The sequence below is a fragment of the Pseudopipra pipra genome, chromosome 5, assembly GCF_036250125.1.
Source record: "Pseudopipra pipra isolate bDixPip1 chromosome 5, bDixPip1.hap1, whole genome shotgun sequence".
Lineage (NCBI taxonomy): Eukaryota > Metazoa > Chordata > Aves > Passeriformes > Pipridae > Pseudopipra > Pseudopipra pipra.
Window position 1 is genome coordinate 2,614,878 of NC_087553.1, and position 19,814 is coordinate 2,634,691.

The 19,814-nt window shown below is 39.2% G+C and overlaps 1 protein-coding gene across 4 annotated transcripts in view; it reads left to right on the plus strand.

Annotated features, from left to right (window-relative positions):
• The window catches only part of SCUBE1 (signal peptide, CUB domain and EGF like domain containing 1), a 175,269-nt gene that overhangs the window by 23,029 nt on the left and 132,426 nt on the right, over positions 1-19,814 (plus strand). For all 4 annotated transcript variants that reach the window (XM_064654102.1, XM_064654103.1, XM_064654101.1 and 1 more), the window contains exon 3: positions 4,404-4,532. In XM_064654102.1, coding sequence (XP_064510172.1) covers positions 4,404-4,532 — 129 coding nt within the window. The remainder of the gene's footprint in view (positions 1-4,403; positions 4,533-19,814) is intronic.

Sequence of the window (19,814 nt, forward strand, 5' to 3'; positions counted from 1 at the left end):
AATCTGCCAAAGAAACAGTAAATACAAAGATCCCCATGTGATTTTTACCTATTTTAATGGCTTTTACAGTCCCCAAATCCAGTCATTAAGAAGAATAAGATGCTGATCTGATTGGGATCCAGGACTTAAACTTGTCTGTATTTTTGTCAGTGTGCATGTAACTTAATTTCTGATTTAATGTCTCCATAGTCCCTCTTTCACTGTATTTTCTAGATAAGGATGAACACCAAAATATTTTTTTCTTCAGATGCTGGAGAAATATGTGAATTTATCCATCAGGATGAACTTACAAAGATTTTATTATTTATTTTTCTGGCTGTTTAGTGGATCCAGCTTCTTCAGGAGATATTCCACATCTGCAGAATATACCTGTGTGCTAACTTTTGTTTGTGGTTCTCTAAATTAGAAGCAACTGATGTGGGCAGACAGCTTTCTTTGGCTATTTATTGTAAAATGTCCAAGCACATCAATTACTCCTTTCAAAGTCAGTTGAAGTTTTTGTTTAGTAAATTAGCTCCAGATCTCTCCCTTGTATTACTAGTCAAGAAATACTTTAAAATGGGCTCAGATTTTACTCAATCCCACCCCCCCCTTTGAACATCTTCTCTTGCATTGTGAGTGTTGGGATCTGTGGCCTTGACAGATGCCAAGATAAAAATCGTGCCAATGCACACTTTCCCATTTTCTGTGGAAATCTGTGGAATTCAACACTAAAAGCTGGATTTGGCTCATGGACTTCCAGGCCTCAGCCATTCTTTATTTTGCATGTCGATGCCATAAGGCTTCTGTGACACTTGAGCTGTGACACTCCTCCAAAATTCATCAGCTCCTGCAGACATTTGCTTTGATTTCGGTAGCTCTGCCCACAATCATCTGTGGCTGCGCTGACAAATTTTGTTCCGTGTGTTGTAATGATTTTGGGACATGCAGGAACTTAATGAATTGCAACTGTGGGGATGAATTTTGCTGGAGGTGGACTTTTTACTTTCTCGGCATAAATTCTGTGCCACCTTCTAAGCGAAGCTTGTTGCTGCTTGGAAGAGATGATTAGCACACAGTAAATTTTGTGGCACTGCTGAAAATGTTCAGGCAAAGTGGGAATCAGCATTTCCCTCACTGATTGGTGTTGGTTTGTGTTTTGGACATTACTTATTGCGTGCTGATGTGTCTTCTGTTCTCTGCTGAAACAGAGGAAGTACTCTGACACTGGAAGCAGAAGAGTTTGATTCTTGTTTTTATTTTGAACATTTCTTAGCCAAGTTGTGTGTGCCCCTGGAAGAGCTGCTTCTCTGCAGGGTGACCTTGGGAGAACTTCTGAGAGTGCCATCTCTTTGTTGCAAAAAACCACAAATTAAACCAATTTCTGGGGGAGTGTCAGAGTCACCTCTCATAATGAAAGAAGAGCCAACCCCAGTATGGGTAAGGTACATACACATCCCACCGGGCTGAAAAAGAACTGTGTCCCTTAAAGAAAAATTCAAAACAAAATCCCTGTATTTCAACATACAGGAATTGTAAATTAAGCACTAAGAGCACACTAAGCCCAGGTAGGTTCTCGGCAGAATATTGACATTATTTTAAGTGGCTCTACACCTCCTTAATAATTTTGGTGCATTTAATTCTTCTCCAGGACTCCTGTCATTCCTGCCAATAGCAAAAGAAATTAATTCCTCTTAGAGATTCCAATACATTTGCAACTTAAGGTGATTTCTCAATTTTAAGGTGATTTCTTCACTAAACATCCCAAGTTCCCTGTCTGAACGACCAGAATTTACTGGATTGAAAATTATGGAAGTGTTTTGCCAGCGCGGATAAAACTTTAGGTTTCCCTTTGAGACAATTTCATAGTTGGATGGCAACATTTCTTTATTTTTCTCTTGTTATGGTAACGCCTTCACAGTTAAAGACAATTATTAAGTGATCACCTGCTAAAAATGTTAAGGATATGTAGTTGAAGCTACAGATTTCAGAAGGAGAGATTGCTTTCTGAGTTAGAGGTGTTTGGAGTCCAGATTGATACACCCAATTCTGTGAATTAGAGGAAAAAAAGAATAAGAGGATATGACCTCCCCAAAAGGAAATTTTGAGTTTTACAATAGTCAAAATTAAGAGCAAGCTTGCAGGTTTTATGTGTTATGTACCCCTGCTGCTTTTACTCTGTATTAAGCTTTCTAAGGAAGCCTTATCCTGGCACGTCAGGTGTAGTATTCTGTCCATAAATTATAGTTGATCCACACTTTCACTGAGGCATTCTTTAAAAATAAAGATGCACCTTCCTCCAGGTATGTGAGAAGAGAAGGTGGGGTGGTGGTCACATTGTTTGCTCTTCTCTTGGCAGCAGGGGCTTGAAAAAAGTTCAACATTTGGACTTCAAAGGCTTTGTGAATGTTTTTCGTGAGGTTTTCTTATCTGCTTTTTTTAGAGGGAAGTGGGGAAGTTTTTTGTGGTTTTGTTTTTTTGGGGCTGTTTTGTTTCGATTTTTTTAAGAAGGGTTAAATTCACCATTCTTACCCCCTTGTTGCTTTGTTAGCAATAGTGGAGATAGAAATTCCATCAGCCTGCCAGGTGAAAGTCTCTTATACAGCAGTATGGTTTTGAAGGGGGAAGAAACATGAAAAAACCCACAGCATGGCTCTAAAAAAGAGTTAGGATGTTTGGTTCCACCTCTAGTTCTGTACAGCTATTGGGGTACAAAAGGGAGAAATAATTTTCTAATCCTTTTGCAAAATTTATTGTGACTCAAACTCCTGAGAAAGAGATGAAAAGAATCTGCTCCTTTTGTTACTTTTGTGGTTTATTTATCTCTTACATTGCCTTTTCTGTAACTTGAGTATTTATATTATAAGTATTTATATTACCTGGTCACCCTGTGCTCCAAATCACAGTGCGGCTTTTTAGAAATAAGAATTATATAAGGGGCAGACATTCAAAAGGTTTCACATTTCTTTGATTTTACTTTTATTGCCCCTTCTGAAGGCTCTCCCATTGCTTATTTAAACAGTCCTATTTGATTCATTGTTTGAAAAAAGGCAATTAATAGATGAATGGAAATTGTTAGTAAAGGATGAGAACTTTCTGAAACAGAACAGTGGTTGAAAGACTAGGAGGTTTACCTTTAGGTAATTTTTGGGGGAAGATCCTTCCTCCAGCTTCTTATTTCCAGTATTTCTGCAGTACTGAATGCTGAGTTATGAAGTAGCTGATTGGTTTTGCAGATAAAGCCAAATTTGTAATTTCAGGCTGCTTGGAGATTGTAAAAGGGGGGCTTCAGAGCTGCTGGAGGGAAGTGGATGGAGACCTGGGCTACTCTGAGTTTAAGGTGGATTTCTGGGAGGGACCAACGTGAGGGGGAAGGCTTGGGAAAAAAACCACAAACCTAATTCAGAAGTATGTCAAGCACCTCTGCAATGGAAGACACATTTGAAATGTTCTGATAATACTAACCAGTGAGTTGCTAAAAAGATCATTTTATCTGTTTATCATTGACTGCCTAAATTAGGGAGAGTAGCTGGGGTTTTTGGTGTAGCACACCACAAATTTAGGCCTGATAGTCATCAAGCCGTGAGGTCATCTTTAATTATTTATGTATTTTTAGTTGGTTGATGTGCACCACTGAATGATTCACAGCAGTGACTGTGATGCTGATGTTCCAGGTGTAAGCCAGAATACAGTCTGTGAAAAGAAGAAAGTGTTGTGTTTTCTAGAATGAGTGAAGAAGTGGTTTTGGGGTTTGATAATAGGATTTGTAGCTAAGGCAGAATGCATCTCTCATCACTCTTGATACTCTTTCAGATACAGGCCAGATTGCAATAAAAAAAAAATAAAAAATTCTATTATATCTTCTAAAACACTGGATTTTTTGTGGTTCTTCCTGTATGTGGATTAATACAGAAAATTATAATTGGGCTTATTTTTTATTTTGGGAAGACAATCTTTTGTTATAAAAGGCACACTTTTTCTCATGCCATATTAACAGCATGTTTCAGATGGTTGTTTGTTACAACAAAACCAATGTTTGAACTCATTGTCTGCTTACTTTAAAGTAAAAAAATACCCCCCTACCTTTTAACTACAACAAGTGTACCAAAATCAGGTGTTTGTTTTTAATTTTTGACAGCGTATCGTTGTTTACTGTGATGATACTCCAGTTATTTTGGGAAGGAGTGTTCCATACATTGACTTGCTGTTTTTCAGTTGTGTATATTCAAAAAAAATATATGTATGTAATATATATATTCAGTATATATCTTTCAGTTGTATATATTCAGATTCCCTGACCATGTGTTGGATGCAGATTAGGAATGTGCACATATCCAAAAAAAAAAAAAAGGGGGAAATTTTCCTGTATTCTTAGCACTCTTTTTTTTAAAAAAGCTGTTTTTTTCCCTCCCCTTGTGTTTCAGACATTGATGAGTGTGAGAATGACTTTTACAACGGGGGTTGTGTCCACGAGTGCATCAACATCCCAGGCAACTACAGGTGCACGTGCTATGACGGGTTCATGTTGGCCCATGATGGCCACAACTGCCTTGGTGAGTACTGAATTCTGGCCAAAAAAAATCCAATTTCACGGCTCTGGCCTCACCTGTTTGCTGCATTTTGTCATCTGGTGTGTTTTCAGGGAAAGACCTGATCCAGATCACACTGAGTTTAAATCTCTGTTGACCCCAGTTTGGTTCAGACCAAACCCTTAAAGCTGTCACTCTCAATCCCAGCACATCAAAACAAGTCTTTAATATCCCATTGCTGAGGAAAACCCTGACCACCAAAGCCCGTGCTGGATGTTTGGCCTTCTTTTTATAAGAAAAGTAATCTGGTAAATATATTAAATATACTGAAATATATTTGGGCTGTTTCTTCCGGTTTTGTAATTCCAGTCATATCTTTAGAGCTTCCCCTCCCCTTTTTTCTCTTCCTAGGATATGGTGTATAAACATAAATTAAAGAATATGTGAAGATTTTGGGATCTGTATTTTTTATTCATGTCCATTGCTCTGTTTTAAAACAGGTTGAGTTTATCCTATAAGCTAAATAAGTATATGTTTTGTCATAAAATTTCTTCACACCAATTACCTGGAAATGAACCTTTATTGCTATGGCCAGTTTCCTATACCTGCTTACTTGGTGGTCATTTTTTAGTTAAATACCAGTGCTTAGAGACTTTCTGTCTCTAATATAAATGCAATGACCAGTATTTTGGTACAGTCCTAAATTAATTTCAAGGTGATGTTTATAAAACAGTGTGCAAAAGGGATATTTTTCTGTGTCAGGCAGCAGCTTTACCTTGGGAAAAAATGAGATATTTGCAACAAAAATCAAGAAATGAGGCAGTGAACCAGAAATACTGAAGTCCAGTATCCCCAGCCTGCACGAACTTGAAGCTGTGGAGCAACTGGAATGTCAGAATAAGGATTTGGTTACCCTTTCAGTAGGTGTATTTCCTACTGTGTTCCTTTTTAAACCGAGTAGTATTTGTTCATATGAATTATATATCCTGACCACTGACAGGCTTTTGACTCAAACTTCCAAATTTCATGTGTTATAGAATGAACTAAATAGATTTATTTGCCTCAGTCTGAGGTGGTCAGATGATTAATTGTGCCAGAGGTATTTCTTATACAAAGAGCAGCCACGCATTAATTTTAAAAATAAAAAAAAACCCCTCTTATTTATTCTAATTCCAAATTACTTCCATTGTAGTAGGGAAAAAACCTTTTGAACAATGATCAGCAAAAGGAGTGACCTGGTAAAGGATGAGCCATTCAGGAGATCTGTGGGGTTTTTTTGGACCTGCTGTCTGTGTTGTTGCTCTCTGGTCATGAAACACAGAGGTTAAATCTACAAAGAAGTCAAATTTATAATTATATTTTCATTAAGTCCTACTCAGCTACTTGGGTTTTGGTTTGGGTTTTTTTTGAAACCAGAAATATGTAAATGCAGTTGGCTGGATTTAGGAGGTTGCAGTGAGATCTCAAATCAAAACCAAAACATACACATTTAAATTAGGATTTCTGTAAAATTTTGGAAATTGGTTTGCTTCTTCCAGAAATGTTTTCTTTCACCATGATGAAATTAGGCATTGGAAGGAATTAAAGTTTTGAGGAGCCCACTTTTTTCCACCTGTTCCTGCTTTTTGACAAACCCCTTATTTTTTATGAATTTTAAGGAGACAAAGAATGCTGCAGAGGATTAGTAGCAATGTCCTTTCTCCTTCCATCCTTCCTTCCTTCCTTCATTTATTTGTTGGGAAGAGATAATTTGGTTAAGAATTCATGGCTAAAATTTGTACTGGAAAATTCCCCCAGCTGTCCTCACAGGAACCTGGCTTATTTGGTGTTTTTATTGAGGAACTTCTCAAATATAGCATGAAATGTCCCCACAGGGTATTCAAATAGGATGAGATCCTTGTCTGGCTAAAAATCATTTATTTTAGCACTGCAATCACTTGAAATGGAAGTAGTTCTTTCTCAAAAATTGCTTTAAGATCTGCTCAGTGGATGCCAGATTGAGATTTGGTCTCATGCAATAGGTTTGAAACCAGTCAAGAAATATGTTTTCCCTCGTCTTATATGAAATACCCATCTGGGGTTTTTTTATAAGCAATTAGTTCACTGGTCCAGATATTCTTTCTTACTTGATAATTTTTCTCTCCATGAGCTAAATTGGTTTTTCTTCCTTTGTGTCTTTCATATGTTGGGTCATGCTGTCCCTTTTCATTTTCCCTCTTGCCTTCAGGAAGAATTATGGCATAACTGAGCCTTCTTCCTGTTATTGCCAAACACTTTGCCCATCTATGTAGTAATTTGGAGTCTGTTCTCAGGTATCTGGTAAAATCTGTACTGGAATATCAATGGATAAGATAAAAGAAAAGGACTAGTTTTCTTCCAGGGAAGGGAAGACGAAAAAGAAGATTAAATGGTCATCAAGAATTCGATTTTTACTGGTTTGGTTTTGTATCTCTGCAGAAGTGAATGAGGCAGTGCAATTGTTTGTTACTCCCTCTGGGAAATTCAGAAAGAGCATTGAATTATTCTTCCTTTCTCCTGAAAGTCTCTCATTATCTCACATTAATGTTTCCCCTACTATATAAAAAAATAAACTTCCTGGGAGATGTTATGTGCTGTGTTGGTCTGAGGCATCACCAAAGGAGGGAGTTCTGAATTTTATCATGGATTTCTAAACCTTGGGGTTTAGCTTGCTAGAAACCTTGCTGAAAGCAGTTCTTGCTGATATTCCTGACTGAGTCTCCCAAATTTATTCAGCATCTGCAAATAGAGGGTGGAAGAGAGTGCCAGGACTGTTCAGATCAGAGAGCAGAGAGCTTTGCTTCCCCGAATTTCCTTGCCAGAGGGCTCAGCTGATACTCCAGCTGTTCCAAGCCTTCTGAAATTCACCTATCTCTGGTCAGAATGGGAAAAAAATGGGGAATGAAGAGTGTGCAAGAAAAACATGTAGAAACAAAAGCTGATGGTTGTTGGTTCTTATTTGAGAAAACTACGTAGCAGCTCCTCCAAATTCTTCTCTTGTCTCCTTTTCTCCTGGAGGCAGACTGTTTTGTGAGGAAGTTCTTCCTAAACTGTAAGTTGTTTTATATTATTTTATCCTTTGCTCTGATTCGTGGTAGTTGCTTTTTTAATAGGGAATAAGCTTCGCTTTTTCTTGCTTCCAGGCTGCACTCATCTTAACTCTTCTTTTTTCCTAAGGATAAGGACAGGTTCCACGAAGTCCTCTGATTTTTATGTTTCTCTCATTAGTAAGTGTGCTCAAGGTGGTTGCAAAAGAAAGTTCTTAGAAAGTATCTAAAAAGATACAAAGCAGCATAGAGAAAAAAAATCTATTATAATGTATTCAGAGACTATTTTATTTATAGGTTTTTCTGTGGTATTAATTGCTGTAATGTAGGAACATACATGAATACCTTGCAAATACTAATAGATTTGTCCTCAGAAAGTCCTGTAAGGAAAAGTATAATTTTAATTGATTTATAGGTGAGTAACTAGGGCAAACAGATGAAGTTACTTCTCAATCTTCACACAGGATGATTGAGGCATCTCAATGTCTGCACCAAAAATAGAATCCTTACCCTTCTGCATCCCTGCTTACATACACACTCTTATTTCAAATATTCTGTGCAACTGTAATTTCTCTTACAGAAAAATAGCAATTACTTAATTTTGACATCTATAATACGTCGTCTCAGTTGATTCTGTTGTGTGTCAGACCTCCTGCAGATAAACTATAGAATTAGGTTTTGATGGTCCAGCCTAGTTCATGGTTCTTCAGCAGCTAATCCTGTGTCTGATCGAGAAGAATCCTGGGAAGCTGAGTGAACTTCTGGTTATAAACCCAGCCAGAAATGCAGTTACCAGTGTGCATTACGGGTTTCATGGATGCTCAGTGTGGTGGACACAAGCACAGTGTCAGCTGGGAAGGGAATATCAAAGTCCTGGCTATGTCCACAGCCTTGGAGGTGTGCTTGGGGCAGAAGGCCTCATTTTCCAGCCTCAGTGATGGACATCAGGTTTTTTATATTTCTGTTCTCAGATGCTGCTTTGCATTTCTTGACAGAGCGACTAAGTCACGTGGAAACCCCTGTGGGGAAGGAGAGGTGGTGGCTCTTTCCCTGGAGCAAGGGAACCTGCTCCAGGAGTGGTGTTGCTTGGCCAGCTGTGGTGGGGGAAGCAAAGCAGCAGCTGCAGCATTTGGGAGCCTGCAGCTAAAGGAGAAACTTCTGAGGCAAACCAGGGGCAGATGAGTCACAGGCCTCGAGGTGCCTGTTATAGAATGGACCTTGGGATCCTGAATCTGTATAAAACTTCATGTTTGAAATCCCACAATTTCATTTCTTCTGAGGTCTGAGCTTAAGATCTAAACCCGAGTGCCTGTGTTGCAGTGCTCCTTTAATATCTGTTGGCTTATTTTAGGAGAGAAGAGGTTTTAACCCCTGGCATGTTGGCTTAACTCCTGCCTGGGTGGTACAAATCTGCAGTCTGACTCAGGTGGCAAAACTAACATTAGAATACACACGCAGAGAATCACAGAATTATTTAGGTTGGGAAAGACCTCTGAGTTCAGCCTTCAGATCATCCTTTAAATATATGTATATCCCCTCATACTGCTCATCATCTTTCAGTGAATGTTCCAGTGCTCCATGTTTTTATTTCAAAATAAAGCCAAACCAGTTGGAAATCAAAATCTGCCCGTTCCTACCCTGCTGTTTGAATGTTCACACTGGGATGTGGGATTGTGGCCTGATCTGACAGTCCTACATGAAGTGGGAGGAGAGCTGCAAATGGATGAGAAATCCTTTCTAGAGCTCCCAGATGTGTAATGTCAAGTAGTGGTACATAACTCAGCATTGCATAATCACTGCTATGATTAAAGAGACCAGTGTCTTCCTTTTAATTTAGCTGGATTTTTCTTTTCCAGACAGCTGTGCACAATGTGTTGCTTGCTGAAACTCCAAACAAATGCTTCTGTTACTGATGTTTATTTTTCTTTATGTTTCCCAACAGATCAAATCGATTTTTTTTTTAAAAATGTGAACATTTTTAATAAAAAACTAAACAGCTTTTGGAAAGTTATTTTTAGTTTAATTTTAAAAAAAATCTTTTAAAGAGAAGCTGAAAAAGTGTCCATTTCTTTGGCCTTCTTCTCCAGTTTTCCTCGCCCTTCTTTCCCAGTTCCAGAAAGATGAGCTGACAGTTAAGTGTTGTCTTCCTCCAGCACGTCAGCAGGGCCTCTAATAATATTATCAGTCATAAATTCCCTTCCAGATTTTCGTGGTTGGTAATCTCAAGCTCCTTGGCAGATGGAGGAAGGTTGAATACACCCAATACTCTTCTTTTCAGAACTCCTCATTTTTATTAGAACTCGTGTAAAATGATGGTATTTTTGTAGAGAAGGTTAATTATGTAAATCTTGAAGCTCTTTCTCGCTGGAATCGCTAGAAATGAGCAGAATTTCAGGACTTGGCAGTTGTTTTATGCCTTAAGAGAGGCAGGTCAGACTCTCAGATCAGGGCTCAGTGGTCGAGTTGGGTGGGAGCTGCTCTAACTGTGAGGGGCCCAGGCCAGATTCCCAGATGGGAAAGGGAATGTATATAATATAAATATCTATGTATTTATATGTATATGATGTAAATATCTGTTTACAGACTAGATGAAAACTGTTGAAATGCAAGGTTTAACAATAGATGTATGTGTATGTTTTACACCTTCATGAGTTCTGTATTCCTGCAGTGATGAGGTGCTTGGAGCAGAGTAAGAACTTTGGGATGAGGGGTGCCCTGCAAATAGGAGCCCAGAGGTATTTAGCTGCTGAACCTCCCCCAGTCAAGCTGCAGTGAGTGCGTTCCCAAAAATCCACGCTGCAAATAGCACAACAAACTGAATTTTAGTGACAAATGCCTTCTTTCAGCATGAAAAACTTAAAATGTGTTTTTTAAAGTTCTTTATTTTTCAGATGCAAGAGAAAGTTAGTTATTTCTGACATATTTCTTCAGCCAAGTGATTTTTACTGTATTTCTGGTTTCAGATCTTTTATCAGTCGTTTGGTCTGTACATTAGATTAATAATAGCAGTTGTGATTCATCACAGCAATTTAAAGTATCCAGTCTTTTTGGTATTTTAGAACATGTACTACTGTTCTTCTGACTGATGGCTGGGTGCTGAGGAAATATGAATAGCTGGGAGGTAAATGTTCCATAGACAATTCTTTATTAGATGTTTACATGCAACGTCTGCATATATGCCTGCTTCTCTTACTCGATTGCCTGGATCTTGTGAAAGTCTTCATGGTGCAAATGGTAACAGGAGATCCCAGAACTCAATTAAATCTCTCTTTCAAGATGGGTTTATATGTTAGTTCTGATGATCTTCCAAACTCCAATAAAAATCCGGAATTCTCTCTGTGGTTAGTGGGAAGGTTTCTGATATCCAGCCCTCTCTGAGGCTGGAATCTGAACACGGGGCTTTTCTGAGCCTGCTGCTTCTATTCCTGCATCCGAAAGTTTCTCCCTTTTAAAAGTACTCTAATGTTTGGTCACCTCACATTAATCTCTGGAGTTTAAATGAGATATAACTTTCTTTACATGTTAATTTGCCATATGTTTGCTTTCTTAAGCCAGTGTGATCTGAGAAGTACCGAAACAAGTGAGAGTATAAATCAGCACGGGCCCAGGGTTTTTTCTTAGGTATGGGGAAATAATCAGAAGCGTGGAATAAATCTTGGTCTCTGTCAACTATGAAGGTAGATTCTCAGACTGTCATAATAAATTAAGAAACTGGGAGCTGTGTGACAGCAGCATCAATCTCAGTCTCTTGTTTCTGCAAGTCTTCTTGTTGTCTGAGCCTTTTTTTTTTTTAATACTTAACTCCCCGGAGGAGGTAATCAATCACAGTAAAGATTTCTCTATGTGGAACACTCAGGAAAGTAAAGAATGGTCAGCTTAGAGTGTGAAGTTTATATGTGTAAGTTAAATCAGTTAAATCCCATACAGATGCTCTGTCAGTTGGTCTGATAAGCCTGCAGTGTCTTGGTTCAGAAAGCTGAGAGTTTTATATTGTGTCCTTACTGCTTCATCTTTTCTGTGTCAGTTTTGTATCTTTTGTTAATTCATCTTAACTTTCTCGTAATAGCAAATTTCTAACCAGTCTGCCCTATATTGAGAGGAAAACCTGTAAAATACATTGAAAATAACCAAAGCTTTGGGAGCCACATTGTGTTTAGCACTTTAAAAAAAGGGAGGATGTGTGTTCACCTGAGAGTGCAGGATTTCAGCCTATAATAGGTGTGTTTCCCAGTCAGATGTGTGTGCCATTCAAGCCTTCCCTAAGGAGTGATGTCTTTTCCCATGCTAGAAATTGCAAAGATCAGTGAAAACACTGAATTCACATGGATTACAAGAAGACATTAAAGTGGAGAGCAGCAAAGTCTCTGATTTCTAAGAGAGTCACTGTCGTTGTGCTGTGCTTAGAATGCAGCCAGTTCTTGGCAGGGCTGATTTATGGTAAATATTATGATTTATACAGTCAAGAAACAGCCATCAAAAAGACTCTCTGCTACATAGTTGCTCAGTGTGTTACAAGATGAAACCTAACTCTTTTCCAGCATGAATGAGTACGAGATGAAAAGTTCAGAGTAAATTTCCTTGTTGAGTAGATTTTAGGGTTCTCAACTTTCCACAGAGCCCTGCCTTTGCTGTCTCCCACTTTCCATGGATTTCTGCATATTGACATTATCCCTTTGACTTCGGTGCACAATGTGCAAACTTGAAAGTATGTGTCAAACTACAAGACCAAGGTAGAGGATTGTTTTTCCACTACCTTCAGACTTCAATCCAGTTCCTTCTCTGACATCTCAAAATACTCCCTGTGTGCACCTTCCTTACTGGAGTTGTATCAGAGCATAAGATGTAGTTTTGCATAAAAGAGGGGCAGGAAGGGACATGGACTAGTTGATGGTAGTATGTTTTAATATGACTTTTTTGATGACTGTAGCTGGCATCAAAATAATAATAGCAATAATAAGTACTCATTAAAAAGTCACTGGGCATATCTACAAGAATGATTTTCTGGTCACAGTCCTGTGCAACCTGCTCCAGGTGACCCTGCTTGAGCAGGGGGTTGGACTGGATGATCTCCAGAGGTCCCTGCCAATCCCATCTGTTTTCTGGTTCTGTATTTAAAATATACTTTGTTAAATAAATAAGACTGGAGTAGACATACAGGATTGTGCTGTAGGACAGAGCAGAATTGTTTGAAAAAGTTGAGAAACTTCATTTATTTAATTATTTCTGTTGTTTATTTGGAAGACATAAGCAAGAAACTGCGTCTGAAATTAGGCAGAAACTCCATAAAAATTACTAGTATGACAGCAGTGAATGGTTTCTGGACCCGATAGTGATTTAGTGGGATTAGATTTTTGGGGGGTGACCCGTCATTTAGGGCTTGTTGTTCAAGATGCTGAGCACTCTGGTCCCAGTGCACCAAAACTTCTGTGCTCACACCAGATATCAGTCACAATATTTGCTGCCTGTGCTTTAGTAGGCCTGAGATTGTCTGTATGTCACCAAGTGTTATTTAGTACTTACAGAAATCTTTGAAACTCCCTCTGTGAGCATCTTAAGCAAGTCTGAGAGGCTTGATTTTACTCACTTATTAAAAATAACTGCATGAACTCCTGTGAGCTATAAATTCTGAGTGAACCACTGGCTTGGGTGCTTCGAAAGAAAATGAAAACTCATTCTTGTGCTCTGGAATGACATGAATATCCCAGATATGAACTGACTTTTGCTTTGATTATTTCAATTTGAAGTCAGAACTCAAAGAAGAACTCTAGAAAGCTGAGCTTCAATTAGAAAGATTCCAACAAATGCCCAGTTTGTCCCTTCACACAGGCTACATGTCCATTTATGTGTTCCCAAGTGCTGGGGAAAAGAATGTACGGCTCTGGTGAATTTTATAGGGAAGGTGGAGTTAAGGTGGTTGTTTGTTTTGATTTATTTTGGGTTCTTTGTTTGTGTTGGCTTTGCACTACCAAGCCAACCCCAAACTTATTAAATTCATTCCTGCTTTACATAATTATGATGTTCCTGAAGTCAGGGTTTTTGACTGCTGTTGTTGTTTGATTATAATTCCCGGCACTTAAGTTTGTTTTCAGGCATTTCTGTCCAGAGAAATCAGAGGAAATATTTGTTCTAAATACTGGTGTTTGTGTTGCTCGTGTTCAGGAGAGTGGAAATGCTGAACTTGTTTCATAATACGACCATTTGCCCAAACATTTTGTGCCAAATGAACCCTTCGTTCACTGAAACTATTCAGGAACTGAGGCTGTGTTTATAAAATCCTTTCCACCAGTGGAGGTGCTTTCAGGAAAATTGTTTTGATATGACCTACAGGAATAATTTTATCACTTGCAAAACATTTGCAGCACTTTTCTGCTCCCCAAAAGTTTAATGAGTAGATATGTGTGTAAGTCAATGTACCTGAATGAGCCAATATTTTTCAACTTCTGCTGTAATTCTCATTTCAGTGTGTTGAAGGTTGTGCTTCAGACTCTCCCATTTCTTCCAGTTTTAATGGACTTCAAGTGTTAGAGTGAATACTTCAAGTATTCACCATATGGAGAGTGAGAATCTGAGAGTCCCCTACCTGTGTTACTGGTAGATAGGAAAGAAAATCATTAATCCAGCCATTTTCTTGGCTTTTATTACCAGTGCTCAGAATAAAGTGCTTCATGTTGCATAGACCTGGAAAATATTCCCAACCTGAGGTGAAAATACTGTTTCACTTTTCATGTCAAATTTTATATTTTGCTTGACCCGCGGCAAAATAATTTTTTTTTTCATTTTTGCAAGGAAAAAACCCCCACAATAACAATAAATAAAATTTTTTAAAAGGCAGTTTTGAGTTAACCCAAATCGAATTTTCCTAATCCTGGCAGGGTCTATAAGTAGATGTAAAAGGAAGCAGGCCTAAGCAATAATTAACCTGGAAGAAGGATAGAGAGTATTGCTTCAGTTGAGCCTGCAGCAGGTGATGATGTCCAGGGATAAGACAAAGCAAGAGACATGATGATAATAAACTGCATAATTTACTTAACTTGTCTCAAATTTTTCCTTCAGTTGATCGAGACTGCTGCTTGTTTGTATCTGTAATTAACTCCCCTCCAGTAGTTCATGGAGTATTGTTGATCCAACATTTGCCACTTGGAATGAGAGGATAGAAGATGTCACGTTAAGGGACTTCTTGGGCTTTTATTTTGGAAGTGCCAAAAGCTGTGAAAAAAAGGTTTTGGTGGCTTGGAAGGGCAGAGAGTGGTGCCCAGTTGTTTAAGGAAGGAATAAACAAATATTGTCAAGAGACTTGAACTCGGTGTAGCACATGCAGCAGAGTTAAGCTATTGCATTAAATGCATATTTCCTATGCCCTACACAGCAAAAAAAAAAGTCCTTTACCAGCCACATTTGCACTGTGTTTGTGTAGTGTGAAAGGTAAGGAATTCCTCTGTGTGTCACAAAATAGCTGCAGAAGTGATTTGAAGCATCCTTTTCAGGCAAACAAGAAGCCCAGTCGGTGGATGTTGAGGTGGTGGGGGTTTGCAAAGCCCATTAAAAGACAAAATTATTCTCCAGGGCAGATCATGGCCATCATTTTAGGTGTTGGATCCTTGTAGATAAGAAAACAGTGGTTCTAGGGGTCAATTCATTGATCATTTTAGAATTATTTCAGTATTCATCACCCAAGATGTTTCCCTTCTGTAAAATATGCTTCGTTTTTTGGGGAAAGGTAATTTTTCACCCTTTGGGGGGTTTTTGCTGTTTTGGGGGTTCTTTTAAATGTCTGGTTCAGTAAACATTCATTACTGTAGGATGTGTTCTTTGCAAGTGGAGCTTTTCTCAGCAGAGGCTCTAATGAATATTTCTGCAGCTGTGGTAATGAGTGAAGCATTGGATTCAAGGCTGTTCTTTTTCTGTTTCTTCACCAGATTTTTCAGTTTCTTGAAGGAGGGGCAAGAATGTAGAATTCTAACCTCAAGTAGTGCAAATAGTAGAAAATTGGGGCCCAGCTTTTAAATTTTGGGTGAAGGCTGCTTTCAGATCTGCTGGAGAATAGAAATACTGTGCACACAGGTAGTGATGTCTCTCTCTTCTGGTGTTCCTCTCTGTGTGCTCATGTGAAGTTCGGCTACAAGAGATGGTTTAGCAGTTCAATTAGCAATGATTCTTGTTTCCATGACCCCCTCAGTCCTTCCCTGCCTTCCCAGCATGTCAGCACTTGTGTGAGCATTCCAGCAGGAGCACCTGCCTGCAGCCTCTAATCTGATACCACTTGCTCTCCTCCTACATGCCAGATTTACTCCTTGGGCTTCCATGGCTATCATGAGATCACATCTTCCAAGACACCCACTCCAACAGAGCATCATGGTACTTGGAGGACTAGAAGAGTGAAAAGAATGTGTTCCAAATGTTGCTGTCATTGAAGGTTAACTCCTAGAAAAGAGCACTTTTTGTTTTAAGCGTGACGTGTTGAGGTCATTGGAATTGTTTCTGTGATTATCTTGTTTGTGTACTGCTGGGCTTCAGGGCTCAGAGTAGATGAGAGAGACAGTATGAGGCTGAGGGGGATTTGTAAGATCAAGAAAGATGCAGAAAAGGCAAGTAGTGAATGAATATTTACTGTTTCTCACAATAATGGAGTTTGGGGGCCTTCACTCAGACTGTGGAGCAGCATGTTTGAAATAACCAAAAGCATGTCTTCTTGATATAACTCATAATTAAATTGCAGAAGTCATTGCCCCATCATGTTGGGTTCATTAGAGACTAGAGAAGTTCACCCAGGAAAGGTCCAGCAGGGCAATGGTCTGGCAAGTGATTTAGGGAAGTTCATAGGTATGTGATTGCTGAAACCTGGGAGAGCATGTCTGCAATGGTTCTGTCCCATCTCCACAGTCTTCTCTTGAGTATCAGCTACAGGACAGTGTCAAAGATGCTGGGCTACATGTTATTGTGGTATAACTATGATTGTAGGAAATCCAGGAATGTGATTTTTTTTTTTAATGAGATTTTCAGCCAGCTTTCTGACTCGAAATATTCAGAATATAATGGTTTAAAATCCCAGAATCAGGCACTTATATTGTCTGAGTTTGTAGTTGCTAGTCATTTCCCCTACAAATGCAAAATATCCCAAGTGGTGTTTTGTTGCTAACATTTGAGGGAAAGTCTGTAGTGCTGCTATCAGTGGTTCATCTCTCAGTCGTGGTGTTCTGCACTGGTAAAATAGGCATCTTAGAGAGCTCTTCCAAAAGTGTCAAAGAGTAGCTTAGAGGGAAAAAAATAGCAGGATCAGCTCCCTGGATCATGAGTCAAAGTCCTGTTTTTAGAAGTCTTGATTCTGCAGTAAATACATTGTGCTCTGATTCCCAGATGCTTTGGAGACTTTGAAGGTGAGACTCAGATTTCTCAGGGGCTTAAGTGTTGCTGAAGATGCTGACATGGAAGGAAAGTGTCAGCAGGAAGGAAGAGAAGAACCTGGGAGGAAGTGAACAGACAGACTGTTCTTGGCATTGGCTCTCTGTAGGGTTTCCTTTTCTGTGTCTTCCTGCTGGTGGTTTTGGTTTCAGGTCCCCTCAGCAGACCTTTCCCCCTCCGTGGTGTCCAGGCAGGACACTGTCACAGGAGCTTCTTCAGGCCAAATGCTGTGGGGAGCTCTGCTCCACACCAGGGTGAAACACCAGTGAAGCTGGTTTGGAAAGTTCATCAGATAAATGAAATGAGAAACTGAAAACATTTGTTTATTTATTAAATGACTCATTCTTCTTTATCAGCTGTGATATTTCCTACCCTTTGATACTGATCTAGAGGATCTCACCCGGGTACAGAGCACAGGTTTGATTAGGTGAGGGCAGTGGGCCAAAAAGCTAGAGGTCTTATGCAAATTCAGATCTGCATTAATTTGCATAATGCTTCTGATCTACGGATCTAGCTATGTATTTATGCATATATACATCCATTATCTGTCTCCTTTGAAAGATACTTCTCCTTTCCCAGCCTCTCCCTGAGCTGGCTCTTCCTCTGTTCCTCTTTGTCCTGGGTGATGCTTGGCCACTCTGAATCCAGGCCCTCACCTCCCTGGAAACATAGATTTGTCACTGTGGTCTAAATTCTGTATAAGCAGTTCTGATTCTTGTGCTGGGTGTCATCTGAGCTATTTATTTCTAATTCAGAGCTGTGGGAAATGAGTGATTTCTGGAGGATTGTCTTTGGCAAAGGTAATCACAGGGCAGGCAGCCCTTTGTGATGGGCATTGCAGGGAATGGCTTGAGGACATTTATTCGCTTTCTCCTAGTTTTTCATCCTCTTTTTGAGGATGAGGGTTAGAGCAGCCATGTGGAATAACCACCTGAGCTCTGCTTAGGTGAGAATCTTTTTCCATCCTTGTGAGTCTGGATTCTGAAGGTTTGTTGAAATCTCCCGCCATGGGATCATCAGGAGGATTTTGAGACTCAGCTCTCCTGTAAGCAGTGGATGATGTACTGTAGGAATCACACTTGGGGGTGAAGCCAAGCTGAACCTTTTGTCAGATAAGTAGCCTAGGGAATGGATTTGACTTTCCATACACCAGTTTAAAGGACTGGAGCCCTGCCCCTGCTGCCTTGAGGCTGCCATCCTCGGGGAGACAGTCTGGTCCTGAATGGTCAGTGGTAGCTGATTTTGTGCAAAAGGTTATGAAAGAAGACACACTGTTTGTTCTAGGGAAAAAAAAAAAAAAAGAATCCTTTTTGTTATGAGTAGAGTAATAGAGCAAGTGAGCTTTGTATTTGTGCTCAATCAGTTTAAAGTTTTTAAAGGTTTAAAGGTTTTTAAAATGGGTTTTTAAAGTAGGTTTAGTTGGGGCTTGAAGTAGATTCACTTGTTTGAGCGAAGGGATTTTATCCCATAAATTACTTTTTTCATGTGTCCAGAGTTAGGCCCTGGAGTGCAGGTCTCCAGCAGGTGTAAAGTGTCAACCAGGGTGGCAACAATCAAAGCTCCTAAGAATCCAACCTCAGTTTTTTCAAAACACTCAACAGCCATGTTTGACATGTAGAACCACCAAAACTGGATCTAGAAGAGCTTTATTGAAAACCTGGCTACTTATTTTGGTGCTTGTGTGGAACTTAATCTCTAGAAAATCTGGTCCAAAATTCAATGCACTATTGATGTTTACAGGTTCAGTTGGGTAACTTGATCTGACTTGAGTGAAATTGCACAATAAAAGAAAGGAAAAACCACTTTGGCAGCTATTTCTTCTGTGAGCTTTGAAAAAAATCAGAAACATGAAGGAATTATTTCTACAGATCTACCAAAGCTTGAGCTTCTTGGAGTTGATGGAGTTCTCTCTTCTAGCTTCAGAAAACCATTTCACCCTATTCACTAAATTGAGTTACTAATAAACTGATCATAAAGTGACTTCATTGGAAAGACAGTTTAGCAATAAATAATTCAATAAATATTTTCCAGGCATTGATGTCCAGTAGATTGCTTGGTATGGTGGATACTTAGCACCTTTTAAGAACTGTAGTAATAAAAAGTGCTCCAAAAAGCCTGACCTAGAAGAACTGAGGTCTGAGAAGAGAAATCCTGCACTGTCAAGCCAAGATCCACTGGAAGGCATGTAGTATGGAGATAGGGATATAGTAGTCCTAAATCCAGCTGTGCCTTTTCTTCAAGTCCTTCTCTTCAAAAATGCATATTAAAATAATTTTGAGTCAAGTAATTGAAAACAATTGGCAAAAATTCCTCATAGTAAAACTTTTTAAAAGAGTTTCAATTGTAATAATTTTATTCCAGCATATGGATTTGGGGCTTGGTGGTAAATTGAGCTATCTCTTTATGGAAGTGGTAAATCCACCAGCATTTGCTATCAAGAGCAGAAAAAAAAATGTTTATAAATCATTGCATTTGTTTCAGATTATTCATTAGAGCTGGAAGGCAATTGTTCAAGTTATTTGTGATATTATAAACAGAGCTCTGGGAAGGCCTCGTACTTTGTAGCGTAATTTGGGGGTTTGTACATGTACCAGCTGAGACTTTTTCCTCCAGTAAGTGTTCAGCTGATCTTCCAGAGAGGAGAATCCAGATGCCAGTGTGCTGTTTTGAAGGGAGGAGTGGCACTAAGAGGGCAGCAGGGCTGGGAAGGCAGAGGAAGGCTCTAACTGGGATCACTTAGTTATCTTTCCTTCTTGTGCAGCAGTAGGCAAGGAAAGTCTTCACTTCTCCTTTTCCTGTGCACTCCCAAGCTCTCTGATGGGGGTTATGAAAACATTCACTT